Source organism: Schistocerca gregaria, chromosome X (genome assembly GCF_023897955.1).
Source record: "Schistocerca gregaria isolate iqSchGreg1 chromosome X, iqSchGreg1.2, whole genome shotgun sequence".
Lineage (NCBI taxonomy): Eukaryota > Metazoa > Arthropoda > Insecta > Orthoptera > Acrididae > Schistocerca > Schistocerca gregaria.
Genome location: NC_064931.1, coordinates 524,265,779 through 524,290,845, shown reverse-complemented (window position 1 = coordinate 524,290,845; position 25,067 = coordinate 524,265,779). Strand labels below are relative to the sequence as shown.

The window sequence follows — 25,067 nt, the reverse complement described above, 5'->3', positions numbered from 1 at the left end:
TCGAAGGGCAGCTGAAACCAGTCCGTGTGGAAGCTATGTGCGCGTTGTTAATACAAAGCCGAGACTTGTCAAAGAAATCTGTACTTACACCAGCAAAACCAACGTTCAGTTGGATAAGACGGTTCGAGGAACTCTAAATTTAGATACGATCCAGCAGCCGACACAAAGTGTAAGCAGACGAGAGTCAGAGAGCGGCCTTGTCGGTCCCTACAAATCAGTCACAGGTCACTGCGTTCGCCCATGTACACCACTTCCAGAACGTGGCTTTTCCAGCAGTTTACTCTGTGGCTGCCATGCCACGCTTGTGGCATAGGCCACACTACCGTCACTTGTTGTACTGCGGCTATCAACAAGGGCCAAACGGGAACTAACGCCTTCGATTTTCTTCTTTTGACTCTGAGTGTGCAAGCCAGATTCTGTGGATGTAATGCTGAATTTTGAATATTTCGATAATGTTGGGTTGGTCTCGTAGTCATGCGACAGTCAGTAGTAGCCAGGGCTGCATTCTAAAATGGCATCTGCATCAAGTGTGTATAACACATAGATGTGTCACTGAACTAAGGCAGCCTTAGTACCTCGCCGAGACAATGATGTGTAAAAGAAAAGGGAGAGAAAATAAGGATTTAACGCCCCGTTGACATCGAGGTCATCAGAGACGGAGCACATGCTTGGAGTGTTTCAGAAATGGAGAAGAAAATCGGGAGTGTCCTTTCAAAAAGACCATTCGGCATTTGCAGAGACTGATTTAGGGAAATTACGGAAAACCTAAATCTGGATTTGAACCGTCGTCCCCCGACTGCAAATCCAGTATCCTAACTACTGTGTTACCTCTCTCGCTACGTCTAAAAGAAGAAAAAACACTTGTGTCATGTCTATGCGACGCGAGCTGATAATTTCTGGCCTGTCAGCCGTTTGCAAAGAATTTTCATCTAAATCTATGTCTATTACCCAAGCCATCTTACCGTATGGTGGAGAGCACGTTTGATACCATTATCATTTCTCTCCTTTTCTGTCGTATTAACGAGTGATGCGTGGAAGAAACCACTGATGACAGGCCTCTGGGAGTAAGTAACAGGTTGGTAACTCTGCTTGTCCCCCCCGTGAACCCTGGACCTTGCCGTTGGTGGGGAGGCTTCCGTGCCTCAGCGATACAGATAGCCGTACCGTAGGTACAACCACAACGGAGGTGTATCTGTTGAGAGGCCAGACAAACGTGTGGTTCCTGAAGAGGGGCAGCAGCCTTTTCAGTAGTTGCAAGGGCAACAGTCTGGATGATTGACTGATCTGGCCTTGTAACAATAACCAAAACGGCCTTGCTGTGCTGGTACTGCGAACGGCTGAAAGCAAAGGGAAACTACGGCCGTAATTTTTCCCGAGGGTATGCAACTTTACTGTATGATTAAATGATGATGGCGTCCTCTTGGGTAAAATATTCCGAAAGTAAAATAGTCCCCGATTCGGATTTTCGGGCGGGGACTACTCAAGAGGATGTAGTTATCAGGAGAAAGAAAACTGGCGTTCTACGGATCGGAGCGTGGAATGTCAGGTAGGTTAGAAAATTTAAAAAGGGAAATGGATAGGTTAAAGCTAGATATAGTGGGAATTAGTGAAGTTCGGTGGCACGACGAACAAGACTTCTGGTCAGGTGACTACAGGGTTATAAACACAAAACCAAATAGCGGTAATGAAGGAGTAGGTTTAATAATGAATAGGAAAATAGGAATGTGGGTAAGCTACTACAAACAGCATAGTGAACGCATTATTGTGGCCAAGATAGATACGAAGCCCACACCTACTACAGTAGTACAAGTTTATATGCCAACTAGCTCTGCAGATGACGAAGAAATGTATGATGAAATAAAAACCAAGTTCTAAGCAAAGAAGGGAAAGCAGAAAGGTGGAAGGAGTATATAGAGGGTCTATACAAGGGCGATGTACTTGAGGACAATATTATGGAAATGGAAGAGGATGTAGATGAAGATGAAATGGGAGATACGATACTGCGTGAAGAATTTGACAGAGCACCGAAAGACCTGAGTCGAAACAAGGCCCGCAGAGTATACAACATTCCATTGGAACTACTGACGGCCTTGGGAGAGCCAGTCCTGACAAAACTCTACCATCATGTGAGCAAGATGGATGAAACAGGCGAAATACCCTCAGACTTCAAGAAGAGTATAATAATTCCAATCCCAAAGAAAGCAGGTGTTGACAGATGTGAAAATTACCGAACAATCAGTTTAATAAGCCACAGCTGCAAAATACTAACACCAATTCTTTACAGACGAATGGAAAAACTAGTAGAAGCCGACCTCGGGGAAGATCAGTTTGGATTCCGTAGAAATACTGAAACACGTGAGGCAATACTGACCTTACGACTTATCTTAGAAGCTAGATTAAGGAAAGGCAAACCTACGTTTCTAGCATTTGTAGACTTAGAGAAAGCTTTTGACAATGTTGACTGGAATACTCTCTTTCAAATTCTAAAGGTGGCAGGGGTAAAATACAGGGAGCGAAAGGCTACTTACAATTTGTACAGAAACCAGATGGTAGTTATAATAGTCGAGGGGCATGAAAGGGAGGCAGTGGTTGGGAAGGGAGTGAGACAGTGTTGTAGCCTATCCCCGATGTTATTCAATCTGTATATTGAGCAAGCAGTAAAGGAAACAAAAGAAAATTTCGGAGTCTAGTTATTAAAGTCCATGGAGAAGAAATAAAAACTTTGAGGTTCGCCGATGACATTGTAATTCTGTCAGAGACAGCAAAGGACTTGGAAGAGCAGTTGAATGGAATGGACAGTGTCTTGAAAGGAGGATATAAGATGAACATCAACAAAAGCAAAATGATGATAATGGAATGTAGTCGAATTAATTCGGGTGATGCTGAGGGAATTAGATTAGGAAATGAGACACTTAAAGTACTAAAGGAGTTTTGCTATTTGTGGAGCAAAATAACTGATGATGGTCGAAGTAGAGAGGATATAAAATGTAGACTGGCAATGGCAAGGAAAGCGTTTCTGAAAAAGAGAAATTTGTTAACATCGAGTATAGATTTAAGTGTCAGGAAGTCATTTCTGAAAGTATTTGTGTGGAGTGTAGCCATGTATGGAAGTGAAACATGGACGATAAATAGTTTGGACAAGAAGAGAATAGAAGCTTTCGAAATGTGGTGCTGCACAAGAATGCTGAAGATTAGATGGGTAGATCACATAACTAATGAGGAAGTATTGAATAGGATTGGGGAGACGAGAAGTTTGTGGCACAACTTGACCAGAAGAAGGGATCGGTTGGTAGGACATGTTCTGAGGCATCAAGGGATCACCAATTTAGTATTGGAGGGCAGCGTGGAGGGTAAAAATCGTAGAGGGAGACCGAGAGATGAATACGCTAATCAGATTCAGAAGGATGTAGGTTGGAGTAGGTACTGGGAGATGAAGAAGCTTGCACAGGATAATGTAGCATGGAGAGATGCATCAAATCAGTCTGAGGACTGAAGACCACAACAACACAACAACAACAACTCTGCTTGTAACGTATGCCCTCGGAATTTTAACAGTAAACTTCTTCGTCTCCGTCTAGCGTCTTCCACTGGGGTCTAATGGGCATTTCTGTGACGCTTTCGTGGTCACTGAACGGACCTGAGACGAACGCGGCGATATTCTTTGGAGTCCATTTATCTCTTCCATTAATCCTCACTTGTAAGTGTCCTACACTGACAAGCAGTTCTCAAAAATCGGCCGACCGAGTATTTTTATGCCATCAGCAGTGGGTTTATACGCAAAATGTTACATTTATTTACTTTTTGAGTGAGTTTACAAACCCTGCTGTAATTGTCGAGCCTCTACAGGTCTTCCTGCGTTTTGCTACAGACTTCTGGAATAGCAGCTTTCCTGTGACAACATAGTCCATTACCATCCTGATGGAGCGTCCGACGTTATTTTTTCCCCCTAAGGGACCAAACTGCTAGACGTACACACAACGTAAACTAACTTATGCTAAGAACAACACACACTCATGTCCGAGGGAGGACTCAAACCTCCGGCGGGAGGGGCCGCCCAATCCGTGAAATGGCGCCTCAATCCTCGCGGCCCGACGTTATCCATTAAATTATTGATAAAGGGCGCATATAATTAAAAGCGGAAATGACTGTATATGACAACAGAATCAAAACTGTTCCAATAAAAACATAGGTCGGGACAGTGTGTTTACGAACCGTCACTCACTTCGGTATAAAATATTTTCATAGTTAGTAAAACTCTATTTCAAATGTAAACTTTTCCATTAATTCCCCATCTAATTGGGTTCAAATTTCATTCATGGCACATGTATGATGGGGGACTGGCCTGTTTCGGTGCGGATGTAAGATATCTAGCTCGCCAATGTAACCCAAGGTGGATATGTCGAGCAGGGCCTGTACCTTGCTCTCCAAGAACACTTGACCTCTATCTTCTATATTTATGTCTAGGATCATCTACATCAGCATACATACTCCGCAAGCCACCATAAGGGTACACTGTCACACTACTAGTCATTTCTTTTCCTATTTCACTCGCAAAAAGAGCGATGCAAAAACAGCAGTGTGTGCGCCTCCGTACGAGCCCTGTTTTCTCGTATCCTTACGCGAAATGTACGATGGCGGCAGTAAAATCGTTCTGCAGTCAGCTTCAAATTCCGGTTCTCTAAGTTTTCTCAGTAATGTTCCTTGAAACGATTTTCGCCTTCCTTTCAGGGATTCCATTTGAGTTCTCTAAGCACTTCCACGATACTTGCATGTTGCTGGAACCTACGGGTAACAAATCTAGCACCCCACCTCTGCATTGCTTCGATGTCTTCCTTTAATACGACATGGTGCGGATCCAGAACACTCGAGCAGTACTCAAGAATGGATCGGACTAGTGTCGTATGTGCTATCTCCTTCAGACATGAATCACACTTTCCTATAATTCTCCCAAAAAGCCATATATGACAATTCGCCCTCCTTACTACAATCCTTGCATGCTCGTTCCATTTCATATTGCCCTGCAGCGTTACGCCTGGATATTTCATCGGCGTTACTGTGTCAAGCACCACTCTACTAATGCTCTATTCGAACATTAAGGGTTTGTTTTTCCTACTCATCTGCATAAAACAAAGTGAGCCGTACAGCACCCCCCGTGATACAGTGGAAGAACTGGCAACGAATTATGCAACGTTGTTAAGCTTTAATAGATGTTGACTGATTCTTCCGTCGTTTCTTAACAGGACAACTTCATAATTATAAATGAAAAACATTATTACGTTGTTCTATAGCATTAATGTATTTTGTTCGCCAGTTTTCGGCTTACGAGTTCATCATCAGACTTTGACTGTCGTCGTCAAAGAGGGTGCAGTGTTCAAGAAAAACATGGAAAACATGTTACACATAGAGAGTGATGTACGGACACACAGTAAATATCATCTTTCACACTTAAATGGTAACGCAATCAAAAACATTAAAGTGAAGCAGTAAATAATTATAATGGAGCAAACCAGAAATAAATCAACACTACACTCACAGAAACAGTGCCTATAATACATTTTAAAATAAATTAATATTCGACGATAGTACTGAAAAATAGTTTGAAGAGATATTATTTGTGTAAGCAGATACTGGAAACAGAGTAAAAGATAGCCTTGGCGTTTGCAACAGCAGAATATATGGACTACGTAGACAATGATAATGAAATAAATTAACACAGAATAAATGGTTTAATCGAATGAAAGGGAGAGTATGTGAAGTATTTGAAAACTGTGAAGTTTAAATAAAGTTTAGAAGAGGGGGAGTATTGAGCTGTGTTTGGTCATTTAAATTAAATCAAGGCCGTGCGGGAGATGATCCGCCAGTGTTCGAAAGAATTAGTAACTCATTGCAGAGATGAGTGCAGTATTGCATCCAGATGCGAGAGGACATGCGTAACACCTCGTTCACTAGGTACGAATGTACAGTAAATTGTGGCATGTTGGGTGCTGTAGCTGTATTGTTCTGGTTAAGGCCGTGGGTGAAATTTGAATCTAATTAGGCCGGGACTTAATGCTGAAGTCTACATTTAAAATACGTTTGTCCAAACTCGGATAATATTTCATACTGAAATCATGAGCGGCTCTTACCACAGATACCCAATTATCTCCCAAACTACTCCTTCGCGGATCTATGTTTACTGCAACGTTTTTTTCTTCTGTTACTGTATGCTACCACCCAAGTCTACAACTACATCTTCGTCATACTCCTCAAGGCACCTAATGCTGTGTGGCGGAGGGTACTTCTGGTAAGACTAACTGATCCTCCCTTCCCTGTTCCGCTCGTGAACGGCGCGTGAGAAGAATCCTCAATATGATTTTGTGAATAAAACCGTCCGTATCGTTTAATAAATTCCTTTGTTACGCTGTGTCGGCTACTGCAGTCATCAGATATCATAAACTCAGAAGCGTCAAAACTAGGTTCAGTGCCAGCACTAAAAAACTGCGCTCATGGACTGTTCGGCTGATCCCGGCGGAGGTTCGAGCCCCCCCCTCGGGCATGATTGTGTGTGTTTGTCCTTAGGATAATTTAGTTTAATTAGTGTGTAAGCTTAGGGACTGATGACCTTAGCAGTTAAGTCCCATAAGATTTCACACACATTTGAAAGAACTATGCCCCGAATAGGCATATGTTTCTAATACTGACACTGATCCTTGTTTTGTGAGATCCAAGTTTTTGATATCTGATTAAGGCAGTAGCCGAAACGGTGTAGTAATAGAGAAATTCATTAAGCGTTATGGTTGGTTTTATTACCAAAATTATTCACGGTGATCATGTGTTGATATAGGAAATTTATCTCCTTTATTAATAAAAATGAAGATGACGATTAGTGGTGTGGAGCGGTAAACGGCGAGATCATCAGTGCCCTGGATTACTAAATCGTCACAAAATTTGTAACGACAATAGGATAAAAAACAGGATATTTTGTACTTAGGTTGGTATGTAACATACCATTGGAGATCTAGTAATTGTAATTCACTAATACGTAACCTATAAATTATCGTTTCCTTTGAATGAAATGTCGAGTAGTAAACTTTCTACGGTTTGTACTGTATGTTAACCGGGGACCTAGAAACGACGGAGCCGCAGCCGCAGCCGCAGTGGTCCATAACCCCACGACGACTACAGCAGTCCACTCCACCCATCCGCCGCCCCATACCGAACCCAGGGTTATTGTGCGGTTCAGCCCCCGGTGGACCCCCCAGGGAACGTCTCACACCAGACGAGTGTAACTCCTATATTTGCGTGGTAGAGTAATGGTGGTGTACGCGTACGCGGAGAACTTGTTAGCGCAGCAGTCGTCGACGTAGTGTAGCTGAGGCGAAATAAAGGGAACCAGCCCGCATTCGCCGAGGCAGATGGAAAACCCCCTAAAAACCATCCACAGATTTGCCGGGTGACCGGACCTCAACACAAATCCGCCGGGCGGATTCGTTCCGGGGATCAGGCGCTCTTTCCCGCGTTAGACCGCACGCCCACCTGGGCGGGCTTTCTACGGTTTAGTATTAGTGTAACATTGTCCCCGGGCAATAAACACCCTGAATATATTGTAAGCACTCCACTGGGAGATGATGCCACGCCGCTACCGGCTAGTGACGCCCACTGTTGAGGTGACGCGAGTGTGGCTGTTGCAGACGGCGCGCTGTGCGCCTGGTGCCAGAAGGTGTCCCGGCAGCCGGTGCTGGCGCTGCAGCCCGCGGCGGACGGCGGCACGCCCAGCCACAAGGCGTTCTGCTCCGAGGTGTGCTTCACGCAGTGCCGGCGCGCCAGCTTCAAGCGCAACCGCACCTGCGACTGGTGCCGGCACGTGCGACACACCGTCAGCTACGTCGACTTCCAGGACGGCGAGCATCAGCTGCAGTTCTGCAGGTAACAGTCCGCGTTCTGCACAAATTTGGGAAATTGGTATCCGTTTGTAGGAACAAGAATGTGGGTGTTGGAGGAGACTTTGTACCACTGTTAGTCATCCCCGTTCGTGTTCCGTACACAGATGGAGCGAAGGAAATATGACTACCTGTGAACTCCTGCACACAGTCTAATCTCACTTATTTTATCCTCAAGGTGCTTACGAAAATGAACGTTGGTGCCAGCGGAATTTTTCTGAAATTAGTTGCAAAAGCCGGTTCTTGAACACTTCCTCAACAGCGTTTCACAAAAGAAATAGTCCTCTTCCTTCCAAGGATTCCTATCTAAGCTCACGGAGCATTCCCGCAACACTCTCGTACTGATCGAACCGACCAACAACAAATACATAATCTGATTTAAAAAATCCGACACCCTATGTAATGCAGATTTGACCACTAGATGTGGTCCACCAATATAAAAGGAGGCAGGGAGCACTGTGTTGTCAGTGGAGAAGTAGAAACAACAAGATAGGTGGGGCAGGAAAGCTAAGCGATTTCTAACGTGGACTAGTCGTTGGATGTCACCTAAGTAACAAATGTACCATGAAAATTTCAACCTTTCTAAAGCTGCCAAAGTTGACTCTTGGTGGTGTGTTTGTGAAAAGGGAAAGCAGTGGAACAACCACGGTTAAAACAAGACCAGACAGATGTCGCGTACTCACGGTTGCTGAGGGTTGTGGTAAAAGATCACATGAAACTAGCGGAATGGGTATTCTGTGAGTCCCACGTGCTAGCAACAGTCCAGTTAGGCCAATGACCGTGCACAGGGAGTTGTAAAGAATGGGTTACAATGATAGAGGACTTCCCCATAAGCCACACATTTCTATAGTCAACGTTACATGACGCTTGTGGTGATGTAAAGAGCGACTCCAGTCAACACCGGGTGACTGGAAATGAGTGATTTGGAGTGATGAATCACGCTATACCTTATGGTAACCCGTTTTAACGGTTGGAGTTTGGTGGATGCCTTATAAACGCTACTTGCCATTATGTATAATAGCAAGAGTGCAGTAAGAAGAAGCTGTTTTTAGTGGTTATAGTATGGTCCTCTTACTGTTCTTAAGAAAACGCTAAATGTGTAAAGATATGAACACATTTCAGAGAATTGTGTACTGCTTACAGAAGGGTATAAGTTTGGAGACGATCATTGTTTGCATCAGCTCCGTCCCACAAGACAGCGTATCTAAGGAAATAGTTTATCGACAATAACAGGACAGGTCTGCTCAGATTGCCGACCTGAATCCAATGCAGCACCTTTGAAATGAATCAGAACGTCAGTTTCATTCCAGACCCCGGCATCCTACATCAATACCTTCTCTGATTTCCGCTCTTGAGGAAGAATGGGCTGTCATTACTTCACAGAGATTCATACACTTCATTGAAAGTGTTTCCAGCAGAGTTTAAGCACTCATAAAGGCGAACGGTGGACACACTGCATGCTAATGTCCACCAATAGGTGTCCGGATCCTTTTGATCAGATAGTGTGTAGCAACACACCTCCACGCATCTGAATTGTTCCGAAACCAGCATTAAATCCGATTTTTTGGGGATCCCAATCCCTTGTGAAATACTCAGGAGCAGCTCGCACTGTCGTCTCTTTTACAGGTGCTCTGTATTTCCCAAAACTCTCCCAGTAAACTATAGTCGACCATTCGCCTTCGCTAAGGTTAACTTAATATACTCATTCAATTTTATGACTTTTCTTAAGTTATGTCTAAATATTTAGTCTAAGTGACTGAGTTGAGCAGCATACCATTAATAATGTATTCGAACTTTAAGAAGTGTTTCTTCTACCAAACGGCATTAACTTAATTTTATCCATATTTAAAGCAAGCCGACATTGGTTAACGACAAGCTGAAATTCTGTCCGAACGTGAATTCGTCTACTGTCATTCAAGAACGATACTTTCTTATGCACAACAGTGTCATTAGCAATCATTCTCAAATTACTGGCCTCGCTATCCAACCGGTCGTTTACGAACATGGAAAACAGGAGTATAGAGTATGGGTGTTTCATGAATTTCTTTAATTTAGTTCCGCAATACACCTTTTTCTTGTACTATTTCATGAATCTTATTTCATTTGAGGTTTTTTTATTTATTGTCAATATCACAATACAATTTTTAAGTCTCTACGACTTTTGGGTTTTACCAATCCATCTCACGTCAAACAATTCCTTCTACTATGATAGTAGTGAGTTCATTCATTCTACACTCCTGGAAATGGAAAAAAGAACACATTGACACCGGTGTGTCAGACCCACCATACTTGCTCCGGACACTGCGAGAGGGCTGTACAAGGAAGGATCACACGCACGGCACAGCGGACACACCAGGAACCGCGGTGTTGGCCGTCGAATGGCGCTAGCTGCGCAGCATTTGTGCACCGCCGCCGTCAGTGTCAGCCAGTTTGCCGTGGCATACGGAGCTCCATCGCAGTCTTTAACACTGGTAGCATGCCGCGACAGCGTGGACGTGAACCGTATGTGCAGTTGACGGACTTTGAGCGAGGGCGTATAGTGGGCATGCGGGAGGCCGGGTGGACGTACCGCCGAATTGCTCAACACGTGGGGCGTGAGGTCTCCACAGTACATCGATGTTGTCGCCAGTGGTCGGCGGAAGGTGCACGTGCCCGTCGACCTGGGACCGGACCGCAGCGACCCACTGATGCACGCCAAGACCGTAGGATCCTACGCAGTGCCGTAGGGGACCGAACCCCACTTCCCAGCAAATTAGGGACACTGTTGCTCCTGGGGTATCGGCGAGGACCATTCGCAACCGTCTCCATGAAGCTGGGCTATGGTCCCGAACACCGTTAGGCCGTCTTCCGCTCACGCCCCAACATCGTGCAGCCCGCCTCCAGTGGTGTCGCGACAGGCGTGAATGGAGGGACGAATGGAGACGTGTCGTCTTCAGCGATGAGAGTCGCTCTGCCTTGGTGCCAATGATGGTCGTATGCGTGTTTGGCGCCGTGCAGGTGAGCGCCACAATCAGGACTGCATACGACCGAGGCACACAGGGCCAACACCCGGCATCATGGTGTGGGGAGCGATCTCCTACACTGGCCGTACACCTCTGGTGATCGTCGAGGGGACACTGAATAGTGCACGGTACATCCAAACCGTCATCGAACCCATCGTTCTACCATTCCTAGACCGGCAAGGGAACTTGCTGTTCCAACAGGACAATGCACGTCCGCATGTATCCCGTGCCACCCAAAGTGCTCTAGAAGGTGTAAGTCAACTACCCTGGCCAGCAAGATCTCCGGATCTGTCCCCCATTGAGCATGTTTGGGACTGGATGAAGCGTCGTCTCACGCGGTCTGCACGTCCAGCACGAACGCTGGTCCAACTGAGGCGACAGGTGGAAATGACATGGCAAGCCGTTCCACAGGACTACATGGGAGAATGGCAGCCTGCATTCCTGCGAAAGGTGGATATACACTGTACTAGTGCCGACATTGTGCATGCTCTGTTGCCTGCGTCTATGTGCCCGTGGTTCTGTCAGTGTGATCATGTGATGTATCTGACCCCAGGAATGTGTCAATAAAGTTTCCCCTTCCTGGGACAATGAATTCACGGTGTTCTCATTTCAATTTCCAGGAGTGTATTTCAGACTCCTAGTATCCCACACAACAAGCTCAACGAATAGACGATTACTGTTGTAGTGAAAGGACTAATGTGATCCAAAAATTGTTTGCTAAATTTCGAAGCTGATAACTACCAAAAAGTAGGAATGTAATTCTGAAGGGCAGTTAATACTCTGTTGTAGCAAGATGTGGTCACCGCGTCTCCAAAACACAATGACTTTTTTAAAAAAAGTTACGTTTTATTGATACACGTCACTCATAGCTGGTAGTGAGTTGATTTCAGATATTATATGTAAATTTATTCACAATTTCTTCATAGTCAAATGTCATTTAATGTACGCTCCGATTGGACAAGGAGATAAGGAATGAAATCACACATAGCGGTGCGAACTAATAATTTATATAATCTGTAAGTAACCTTCCACATGGATATCATACACGGTTTGTGATTTAGTGATGTATCGGTATGGCACTGACCATATTCCAAAGGAATCTATTGTCTGTCAAGTTCAGTTTCGTGCAGTGTGAGATTTTGCAAGCAACAGATCCTTTCGGAAGCCACACTGTCCCAGGAATAGAAACCTAAAGACAGTCTTCTCTTCTGGTCCATTTTATTTTCATAATTCATACACCACCTTTTAACCACAACGCGGTGTAGTTTGTGACTCCTCACATGTGATGCGTTACTTTTGATAGTAATGTACCATCGTATCCACATGCAGATCTATAACGATAAGTTGACTGTAAACTCAGTGCCAGGAGATGTACTCCCCTTATTCAGTATTATCATAATCCACCTTTCCTCGTTTAATATGTTACGATGCATCTTTTCCTGTTCTGCATCTTACTGATGAAACAGAATACTGTTGACGTTGCCAGTTCAGTTGGCAGTTGCCTACTCATTTAGTTTGCAGTGGTCTCTCCATGTAAAACTGTTGATTTCTTTGAATTGCTTAATGTCGTTAAGGATAATCAAGAATCTATTCGCCTATTAGTAGGAAGAGGTGTGCACTTTTAATCAGGAACGATTTGCGCTGTTCTTGACATCAAAAGGCAGAGCAACAGCATCATGCATAACAGCGTAAAGGGTAACAATACATAGTTCCACTTTGTAACACAAATGTCAAAGGTCAGAAAATAAGACTTAAGTTGTGGCGCACAGCTCGTTACTTGACTATTGGCCTGACTGTATGTAGAGAACACGGGAAAGATCCGTGGCTCTCATTTGATAGGAGACTGAGTGGACCTGGGGCTGTCCTGGAGGAAAAGTCCCCGCTCCAGTCCGGGATTCAACCTAGGATCTCCAGGCCAGAGTCTAGAGCTCCACCCACTAGATCACCACGGCCACAGCTTCAGCATACATTAATCTAATAATTCAACTATTCCTGTTAAACACTTTGGACACTGATCGTTCCTCTTTGGGAAGTAAGATTAGGGTTCAACGTCCTGCAGGCAAAGAGGACATTCGGGGTGGAGTACAAGCTCGGCATGGGGGAAGGATTTGGAACGAAATCCGTTGTCTCCTTCCGTAGGAACCATCCCATCATTTTTCTTGAGCGCTTTAGAGGGATCACAGAAAACTTCAATCTGGATCGCCGGACGGGGATTTGAACCGTCATCCCACCGAATGCGAGTCCCATGTCTCACCACTGCGTCACCTTGTTGCGCAGCTTAACTTGAGCTTCCGTTATTACTTATATAACCGATTCAGAGAGATTGGCAAATAAATCGTGAATAAACATAAAAGTAGTATCTTCCAGTAGTCGCCAGATAACCAACAAGTCATAAAATGTACGGTTACTTTTACACCAGGACGTCTTGCAACCTCTCTGCAGCAACTGTGTTCCAAAAACCTGTTTATAGTAGATTGATAAGTCATACGTAACAGGCCCAAAAATATTTGACATTTTGAATATTAATTATTCTTTACAATAAGTCTCGTCCACTTGGAATATACGCGAGCTTTATTGGTTTCGTTCCTGGAACACAGTGTTTAGTGCCACAGCCGTATCGATGATACTAGCTCCATGTAAATAATTCTACTTTGGCAGTATTATTCTCCCTTTTCACCCAGAAAGAAGGAGCAATGGTTAAAACAGTGGACTCATATATAAGTGGACCACAGTTAAAGTCTCCACGCTGACACCCAGATTTAGGTGTGTCGTAACTTTTACAAATTGCTTAAAGCCTCTTTGAAAAGGACACGGCAAGTTTCCTTCGCCATTATTCCCCAGTCTGAGTCCGTGCTCCGTGTCTAATGACATCGTCGTCGACGGGACCTCAACCCCTACTGTCCCTTCCAGTCTTCTATTGCCCCTGTTGCTTCATTATGCGTCACATGTGTCGACCATGTCTGTTTTCAAACTCATTGCCGGAACAAGCGAACGTCTAATCATTCCGTTATGATTACGACGAAAGCAACTGAATACGATCACCTGTTCGGGCAGTATACCTAAAGCTGGTTGTGCTATCCGAAGAATTATTTATTTATTTCGCGTATCCTTTCTTCTTTTGCTTGAGCGTGTCATTAGAACCTACTGGGGAGTTTCCCTTGGCTACGTAAGCATTTTGATGTGTGAGGACCTCATTGTCAAAATCAGTGAGATGAACGTCTTCTACGATTCCACAAAGTTCACTGTTGAGCTTTTTATTTTTAGGCTTTAATGATGATTGTTATAGTAACACAACAGTAGCTTTATAGACCGCAGGTATTTGGATATTAATCATTGTCTCATCAGACAGTCTTATCAGTTGCGACAGTGAATGCTAAGTGGGCAGATATAGTCACGTCACAGCTCCAAAAAGGCGCAGTCGAAGTCGTGTATGGACTGCATATTTTGGCTCGCTTACGTCAGTTTACTCAAAAATTCTTCAAGGGAAAAGTTTCTGAGTGGACACAGACACGGGTAACTGGGATACTTTAGAGATTACAGCGGTATTTCTCCTGCATTTGATGATTCCACGACAAAGATACTCACACCTATTAAGACAGAAAAACAAATACTTCAAACACATATACTGACATTTAAAAAATAGTATTTCACGTAGCAGCTTTCGACAAGCTTGTCGAAGAGGATAGTCGTAATCATTATTTAAGTTCAAAAGTTTTCAAGCGAGGATAATGTTAAAAGTAAAACGTGTTTCTTGTTTCATAAATGCCCTAAGGACTTGGATCAGTAACAAGAGGCTGTTGGAAATATATTACAACGTTGATGATGACTTTTAGAATCTGGAAATGTAATTTAATTTCAGTGTGTGTAAATTTCAGGACAAGAACTTCGTCCTTACGTTTGACGGTGGACTTGACTATCGGCCGATGATCCATCACCACAGTAATAGGGACTATACTATGGTATTATACTGTTGTTAACGTCAGCTCAGAAGTTTATGAAACAGCACCATACTGCCATGTAAAACTGCTAGATAATTATGGCTATCTCTAGAGCCCGATAAGTTGCTCACAAAGTTCTTCACCTGCAGCGTTTAAACGTCAACTGTGTTAAGTGAAGCGTACACATTGAAGATTAATTACGTAACACCTGAACCAATAAGAGTGTAACTTACTATACGACTAAACGGTTAGCTACCACAAATACCTTACAGTAAACATGGAAATAGCGCCACGTTATAATATCTTCCCGGAATTCCCTAGTAAACTTCATAATTCACCTTTATGACAGCGACATTATACGATCAGATAGATTTTCCTAGATCACTGACGTAAGCTCGCTTTCAGTGCATGTAACGGATAGTTGTTTTTTATGCTGCTGAGACTGGCTGTATGGATGATGCCAAAAAGCGTTTGATAAAAAAATATCAAGTTAACAGCAGCTAGCTGAGAAATGCTGAGAAGAACTTGGAAATTACTATAGAAATAATGCTGGAGGTTAAGGAATGACAGAAATATACTTGACTGAGTTGGTGAAGGTCCACGTGTTTCATGCTGTAACATGCTAAAACATCCATTGCTGAACAACTGCCAACTCGTTCGGCCTGCTTGAATCTCACAGTTTTTGTAAGAAGGAGAAATATATAAGTCTGGCAACGTCAGCCAGGAGAGCTCGACGAGAACCCTCTGCTTCTGTCACAAGCTGCTGCTTAACTTTAATGAAGGTCCGACGATTCTAGGAATTACCGCTGTCGTGGCAAATCGATCGGCTCCGTTCCGCTCATTCACTAGCGGTGCCCTACTCCCTACTCCTCTGCATTTCGTCGAAGTCTTCACCACTCCATGTTATTTTTAACTGTTACTCGTTTGAGTTTAGCTTCGTCTGCAAGCGACATAAGCCTCATAATAGCCTAGATACATATTTAACGATTCCAAACTAAATATTTGAATGCGAGGTCAAGAATACATTTAAAATAAGCACTATGAGAACAAGATTCTTTACTCACAGATAAGCACCTGAGATGCTTGTTAATTACAATCTTTGATTGCTATTCATGCTGTACATTGATGACTTAGCGGATAGTATTAGTCGTAGAAACTAGGAATATTCATGAGTTTCCTACGAACCTTTCCCAAGCTAGGCAAATAACAGCTCGCAGAGAAGCATATAAGCAGTCGTTCTACTCACTCATCAGTCGTGAATGGAATGGCAAGAGGTCTTAACACACTACCTTCTGCCACATATTTTACAGTGATTCCCAGAGAATGGATGTAGGTATGAGATGTGTTTACTACGTGGCTCTTCCTTCTCGTAAAGTTAAGTCAAATCGCTTGTTTAAGAAAGGCGCACTGGATGTTATTAAAGTTAATTAGCCTCATAATCACTTTCAGACCACTAAAAATTACACCTAAATCATACTCCGAAACCCACATAATGGTGTGTGGCTGTGGGTACTTCTGGTGCCACTAATTGATTTCGACCGCCCCGGCCCCTTATCCTTTTCCACTCGTGAATAGCGCAGTGGAAGAATGATGGTCGATAAGCCTCTGCATTGGCTCTAATTTCTCGGATTTTCTCGTCGTGTTCATTACGTGAGATGTATGTGACAGAAGAAATATGTTGTCGGGCTCAACCGCGAAAGTTAAAATGTCTCTGAGCGCTATGGGACTTGACATCTGAGGTTATCAGCCCATAGAACTTAGAGCCCACAGAACTTAGAGCTACCTAACTAACCTAAGGACATCACACACATCCGTGCCCCAGGCAGGATTCAAACCTGCGACCGTAGCAGTCGCCTAGAACCGCTCGGCCACCGCGACGGGCTCTGGGAAAGCGCTTTGTTGAAATTTCAGCAGGAAACTTCTCCATGGTGTACAACGCTTCTCTTGTAACGCCTACCAATGGAGCCTTTTTTTTAAATTTTCTTGTTTATTCTGTTGTATTATTGGCTTTCGGGAACTGAACATTCAACCATCTCAATACCGAAATATTAGTTATGAGAATATGAGCGTAAGAGCAACATAAGACCCAGTCTGCGAGTGGAGAAAAGTCTCCGACCCGACCAGGAATCGAACCCGGGCCCCTTCGCTTGGCAATCAGCCTCGAAGCTCCTGAGGCAGAGGAGTTTGTTCAGCATCTCGGTTACGCTCTCGTGTCCACTAAACGATCTCGTGACGAAAAGCTCCGCTCTTCGTTGCATCTTCACTATCTCTTCTGTCGTCCCTACATGGTAAGGATCACAGGCTAATGAACGATTCTCAAGAACAGGTCAAACAAACGCCTTATAAGCGTCTTCCCTCGAGGATGAGTTACATTTCTTTAACATTCTTACTCATGAATCAAAGTCTGTCGTGTGCTTTTCCTACTGTTTGATTTATATGGTTATTCCATTTAAGGTCGCTCTTCATAATTACTCCTTCATATTTTACGGTAGATATGGTTTCCAGCAGTTTTTCATCGATAGTGTAGTTGTGCAGTAGTGGATTTCTTTTCCTATGTATTCGCAATAGGTTACATTTATTTACGTTTTGGTCAACTGTCAGAGTATGCACAATTCATCAGCCCTCAGTAGGTCATTCTGGAAATCGATACTATCTTCTGGCGTTGCCATTCTGCTATAGACAACCGCATCATCTGCGACAATATTGAGCAGCATTCGACACTTTCTACTAGATCATTTACATCCATTAAAAACAGTAACGACTATATCGTACTTCATTGGAGTATTCCGGAAATTACCTTTACATACACAGAGTTTGCCTTCTACTGCAAGGAAGTCTTGAATCCAGTCGCAAATATGGACCAATACTCGATAAGCTCGTATTTTTTTCACTAAACGGCAGTGCGGGACGGTGTCAAATGTCTTGTTAGTTTCACAAGATCACTGTTTGAGGAATCCATGTTGATTTTTACAGAGGAGATTTTCGTTCTCGAAAAACGTCATAATTTTGAGCGTAGTGCTACATCCTACATTCGTTTTTACTGAATGGTTATGTGAGGCATTCTTAAATTCATAATGGAGATCGCTTATTATTGTTCGTCTCTAACGCTTCAGAAATGTACCGGGTGACAATTATTGAACTATATGAAAAAAACATAGATTAGTTAAAAAGCTGCGTGCACACACTTTGTTCAACATGTAAACGTCACTACAGATATTCAGATATAGGTTATGACACATTCTATATGCCTGCCATCACTGGCGATGATGTGGCGCGGACTAATAGCGAAATTCTGCATGACCCTCTGAAGAGTCGGAACATCAGTGCTGCCGATGACATCCTGAATGGTTGTTTTCAGCTCAGGAATGGTTTTAGGGTTATCTTTAATATAGCCCCAAAAAAAGGAGTCGCATGTGTTCAGATCCAGAGAATATGGCGGCTAATCGAGGTCCATGCCAGTGTCCTCTGGATACCTCAAAGCCAGAAAGCGGTCCCCAAAATGCTCCTCCAGGACATCAAACACTCTCCTGCTTCGACTGGGTCGAGCTCAGTCTTGCATGAAACACGTCTTGTCAAAATCGGGGTCACTTTGGATAATGGGGATGATGAATCATCTTCCCAAACCCACACGTACCGCTCGGTGCTCACCGCGCCATCAAGGAATATCGCACCGATTGTTCCTTGTCTGGACATTCCACATCACACAGTCACCTGTTGAGGGCGAAAGACTTCTCGATCGCGAAATGCGGTTGCTCAGTCTCCCAAATGCGCCAGTTTTCCTTATTGACGAACCCCTCCAAATGAAAGAGGGCTTCGTCTCTAATCCAAACCATACTGCGCATACTAATTCCCATCATGCTTCGCGGCCAACCGTGCAGTTTAAACGTCCTGAAGCAAATCGTCCAGAAGTTATGACGATTTTATTCCATAATGCTCAATAATTGTCACCCCGCAACTTTTGTGTAAATCTACGATGCGGATGCTCAAGAGAAGTGCACGTGGTGTGTACCGCAAAGGCCCATGTCAGTATGGATGAAAGTTTGTAGGGCAGCAAGACACAGTTGGCACCTGGTTACTGGCAGTACAATTGTTCCTGAGGAATCGAACATGAAAAACCACTTACCAGATATCATCTGTGGCTCTCAAGCTGATCACAAAATATACAGTTGTATACAGGTAAGACGCAGCGTTAGCAAATCGTTGTGAAATACATAGAAAACGACGTCTTCAAAGTTATATTCGGTGCACAGCCTGCCAGGTGCCTGCACTATAAGCAAACTTAATCCAACTCATGTAAATAGGCGAAGAGATTCATTAATGTTTGGCTAGATCATCGGAAATCATGAAATGCAAAAGCACTGCTGACAAAAGTGAAGTATTCAGAAAGGGAGGAGGAAACGAAATTAAACTTCAAGGTTTGAGAAAGTGTGTGATGTTATTACAGTGATTACAGGGTCGATGATGATGGTACGTTGGTGAGGCACACGACAACAAGGCCTTTGCCGCCTTACAAAATCGTGTGAAATTTATAAAGAACTTAGCAGTATGAGTGCACATATCAGTACGACATGGCATCGCTCTGGCCTATATTCATGCTCTGCTTCGGTTGGTAATCGTATCATAAAGCCTTGGTATCTTCTCCTGAGGCAAATTAACCCGCAAATGTTGTAACTGGCCCTTGATATCCTGGAAATCTATACAATTCGCTCCCGGTTAGGAACTCGTAAAATACCACAAAATCGGTTATCTCCCTGTTGCTGCTTGTGTCTCGGCCGGCTGCTGCTGCCTGACTCTGTCTCAGCGAAATATTTCCGAGCAAATAGTCACATCAATACGAATAATAATCATATAACATATACTTATTTTCTTATCGCTTTTTCTCAGCATACTTATGGGTATTAACAGCTAAATGTCTGACACACGAGCCTCTGCTACTTGTCATTGAGTTCTGACACCTTCATACAAACATAGCAGTATGGCACTAAACTCGTCCTTTATATGCAACCAAGATTTCTCTCTTTTTGCATCCAATAATCAGTTGCCCAACGTGGAATTTGCGATCTTGTTCCTCTTCTATGAGTCAATTTTGCTCTTAAAGAGTTACGTACCGGGTCAAACTTTTTCAATATGTTCTCCTAACCCACCACTTTCATCTCGTTAATATCCTACGGACCCCTCCCTAATAATCCCAGTTTTCTCATTTTTATTATTACAATGGTTGTTTCTTGATTTGCCCTATGTATACACCCAACTTTCTCCTTTCTATCACCGTAAGGAATGTATCATCATTATAAGCAGCTACATACCAAATCTCTCCTACATCTAACCAGCACTTCCCCTCTTTACAGTTGAATTAGTGAAGTACTCAGTTCAATTGCATTTCCTTTCTTCACAAATATTCAGTTTTTTCTGACCACAAATAAAAGTTTAAATATATTTTGTAATTGCCAATACAGCCACCGAATAAGGTTATAACTAATAACTGGTGTCTTGTTTTAAAATATCCCTGTTTAAGTCTTTCATTCTACAAGACTGCTTTGTTAAATTAATGTTATTGTTCTTATGATGCATCGGTTTAGTTTTTGCTGTGTCCTGCCTTGACCTTCTATTGCAGAAGACCCTCATTTCACGTGAAAATTTCTTTATTACAACATGGACAGCCAATCCATCTTGTTCCCGTTGGCTGTCCCATCCTTCCTTTGTTATTATCTCTGCTTTCCCTTCCTCTGACCTCCTAACTCCGGCATTCCATATGCTGGATTGCGAGGTATTTCTGTACCTACGAGGGTGAATTTACACTGAGATGAAAAAAGTCATGGGATACCTCTGAACATCGTGCCGGACCTCATTTTGCCCAGCGCAGTGCAGAAACTCGACGTGGCACGGATTCAACAGGAAGTCCCATGCAGAAATATTGAGCTATCCTGCCTCTATGGCTGTTCATAATTGCGTTGCCGGTGCAGGATGTTGTGCACTCACTAACCACTCGATTATGTCCCATAACTGTTCTATGATATTCAATTCGGTCGATCTGGGCGGCCAAATCATTCACTATAAATTTGCAGAATGTTCTTCAAACCAATCGCGAACAGTTATGACCCAGTGACACAATATCGTTATTTGTCGCTGCGAGCGATGTCGTGCTGTTAGCCAAGACACTCGCAACGTTCGGCTGCTCGCATAGTCCGTTAACAACAAATGTCGCTGCACTGTCCTAACGGATACTTTAGTCGTACGTACCAAATTGATTTCTGCAGTTATTTCCCGCTTCTCAATACAACAGAGATGACCCCAGATACACAGCTCAGGGAATATCGTGGACGTCTCCGGAACGGCTGCTACTGTGCTGAGCAAATCCGTAATTTGAATTCAATAATCTATCAAAGAATGCTGAGTTTCAGGAAAATTGTGGTTTCTTTCATAGATTTCAAAAACCCTTTTGACGCAGTGGACAGTGAACCCTGGACGCGTTCATCAGGGAATTCCGAGTGAAACCCAGAGTGGCGAGTAAAATCAAAGAGACCCGAACAGTGTCAACCTCCAAGGTGAATTTCATGGGTGAATAGTTCAGGCCCTCTAAAATAAAGACAGGCTTGAGACAAGATGGCGGTCTATCACCGCTACTAATCAGCTGTGTTCTATAAAAGATTGTAGAAATTTGGAAATCAAAACTCGAAAATAAAGGAATAGGCCCGATCTCCTTAGGAACAAAATCTGAAGGAATTCAGTTGCATGACCTTTGCAGATGACTTTCAAATAACCCCAGAGGAAGTGATCATTCAGACCAATTAATTGAAGACATATAATGTAAACGAGTTCGCGATCATCTTTGACACTTTATCTGTAAATGTTCGTTTTGTTCGCATATAGCTTTACAGTGACTGGTTTCGGCTTACTGCCATTATCAGATTTGTTACAAAAAAGAAAAAATACTAATGTGACAATAATAGGTTCAATTGGCTGAATACCAAATGTACAGAAAATCTAATAATCCTTTTATGTATTCTTACATTTTCTGTATATTTGGTCTTCAGCCAACTGACCGTATTAGTGTCACATTAGTGGTTTTTTTTCTATTTTGTAACAGATCTGACGGTGGCAGTAAGCTGAAACCGGATATTGTGAATACTATAGTTACATGCGATCAAGGCGGACATTTGCGAATAACGAACATCCAACTTTGTAGAAAGCATCGCCAGTCAGACGGGGCTGAGGATCTGGATAGAAAAGATCAAATTCGAGATGAGTGACAAATATCGGCCGACATTCCTTGAAATAGAGATAGGACGTATTACGAGGGTAAAGAAATTCAAATACCTCGGCGATATCACACAGGAAAATGGACTAGAAAAAGCTGTGATAGATGATCGCATCTCAGAATTGGACGGATCGTGTCAGCTCACTAAAATCCTTTACAACAAGACGTGCATCTCCTGAAGCGTCAAACTAAGACACTATAATGCTGTGCTGAAAACAGAATGCCTGCACGCCATTGAATGCCTGTCGATGAGCTACAAGCTAGAGAAGTTGGAAAAACTTACCAAAAATTATGAATGTGATCCACACTCAGGCCGACTGGGGACTTCGAAGTAGCAAAGAAGGCTACCGAAATGTGTACAGGATCTCCAAGGATGCTGATGTTTCTTAGACAGTTGTAAAAAATCGACAAAAATTGACCATCCTATCAAATATTTGATTATTTCTGGAACAAGAAGACCACCATGACGTGCATTTAAAGACACTGGGAAAGACTTTCAGAGACCCAGCACTCCGTAAGAACTCATTTTAGAAGGGGACGTGTGTAGAAACAGAATACAGAGTCGAAAGAAGAATTACAAATAACTGAAGAACAAAAGCAACAGTAAACAGACTTATGACGGATTGTTGGAGACAGAAGAAACTCTGGACAATGAGGAAAAAATGAAGTTGTAGCGTGATCTTAAATGGTCAGCTCTCCAAGAATAGTAACAACAATACTAATAAAACTGCATCGTAGGTTGTTAATAGTGAAAACCATTACTTAAATATGGAAATTGGTAGAAATATATGTGTGATGACGTACTAATACCAGTGAATAGGTATTTAAGTAAACATTATCGTGCAAAGTGAACATTCCTGCTATGATGAAGCCACACTGTACCATATTTCCTCTCTCTGTAGCTAATGTTCATTAGACTTATATTCCATAACATCTTTATGGATAAAGGTCTCCCACAGACTTCTTTGTGCATTAAGGTATTCAGATACATGCATCACTCTCTCAGTGGTTACGCCGTCGTAGAAAGTCCCCTGTTTTCATGATTTGGCAAATTTCTTTAATTTTAAAGTTGCACCAGAGTGCCCTTCCTATCACCACAGTTTTCCGGTAAGCTAAGTTATGGAATCGTGTTCATTATCTGTCTGTGAAATGTGTAAACTTAGTTCTGTATGCTGTCGTTTTTTAACTGTCTGCGTATCATATTTTCTGAGGCGAAAATTGTGGAACAGCAGATTTGCTTAACTAAACGTGGAAAGCCTCAACAGCATATATACTAATCAACCATGAAACATACAGATTCGTCGCACTATATGGGATGGTCTGTAACAGTCTGAAAAACTTACAAGCTTGTTGCAGGGTAGGTTTTGCAGAGAAATAATTGTTAACAAAAAAATTTGATACGTACCGCCGTTTCCAGTTTAGTTATCATTGAAGTTAACCAAACATGTCATTGCACGCAAATTCAAGCAGCATGTCAGATACAATTATTATCAGTTATTCTCACAGCGTATATGATAATACACAAGGTTACTCAGCTACTGGCTCTGGTTCGATCCTTACTATCGCCCCATGTCCAATTTGCGTACCGCTCTCTCGTTCGGTTTTAGGAAACTAAACGAAAAACACTTTGGGCAGCACCACCTCTGGCAGGTGCTTGAATTTACAGGCGCAACTACCCGACTAATTGAATTGGAAACGGCGCAACGTCTCCATTTTTTTTTTTTTTCGTAACAGTTTGTTCTCAGCACAACCTACCATTCAGCACCCTATGAGTTTTTCAGGCAGTTTCTGACCACCCTGTTTAAATTCCTTTAAGAAATAAAAAACCGTCATGAATTAATCTCATTCGTGTCATGAAGTTGTTTGATAATCTATTCCGGCTTCACTCAAACAATATGCTTCCTAGTCCCCTGAGCACCATTCGGTTCTTTTCTGTGAAAATTTTTAGAGCATTTTTTTATTTCGCTATGAGAAGGTAATGGCTTCTTGACAGAGCAGTCAAGTGACCCACCAGATTTTTTTTTCGGTGATTCCTGTTTTAGCCACCTTTCACCCCCTCATGTTGGCTACAATCCATGAGGACCGCATTTTCTAGGACCCACACAGATTTCGCTTTAAATCGAGCAATTTAGACTCGTCAAGCCTGTAATAACAAATGGGGACCATACGACATTAAGACGTACATGGCCTGATTCTGACTTTATCTGACCCTGTATGACTCGATTTAAACTCACTGAAGACAGCTATTCAATAGCTGTAATCTAGATGTGCAATGAAAATAGAGATTGAATTTGCGACTGATTCCTGAATTCCTTTTCCCTTTTTGAAATATCCGACAGTCGCTGTGCACAACAGTTCCGATGAAATATTGTTCCGATGAAAGCTTGGTCATAATATATTTTCAGTATTATTTCATTATTTTTGGTGCACAGGGACGTAGTATAATTTCTGTCTCGTCAAAATGTGGGAATATGGACAGATAGATGCAGCCTATTTCACAGATTTTTGCACTCATGTTGCAACGTAATCGTGACTTATTTCGTTTCATAATCGTTAAAAGTATATAACGTATATATGTTGAAATATTTTATCTCTTATGTAGACATGGAAACTCATCCCGAAGAAAATAACGTATATCTTCTGGACAGTTTTAATGTAAAACAATTTGCCTTTTAAACGTAAATTACATGGCAGATCTGTCTGTTCCATTTGCATAAGGGCACAGGTGCTTTGAACTGAAATGACAGACAGTCTTGAAAACAGCTCTCAGACAGATGAATATTGACGAAGTCCTCAAAACATTTAGAAAACTATCTTTGTAATTTTTTCAAGACCACAAAGAATTCTTCTAAACTCTCGTTTTCTTTAACGCCAGTTAGGTTAGGGAAATGGTCGGCATTTCTTGTCAAAATTCGTCCCTTCCATAATGTGATTACCTTTTTAAATGGAT

At 42.7% G+C, this 25,067-nt stretch overlaps 1 protein-coding gene across 1 annotated transcript in view; it reads left to right on the top strand.

Annotated features, from left to right (window-relative positions):
* The window catches only part of LOC126298181 (uncharacterized), a 157,775-nt gene that overhangs the window by 106,743 nt on the left and 25,965 nt on the right, over positions 1–25,067 (top strand). The window contains exon 2 of the mRNA XM_049989489.1: positions 7,671–7,905. Coding sequence (XP_049845446.1) covers positions 7,671–7,905 — 235 coding nt within the window. The remainder of the gene's footprint in view (positions 1–7,670; positions 7,906–25,067) is intronic.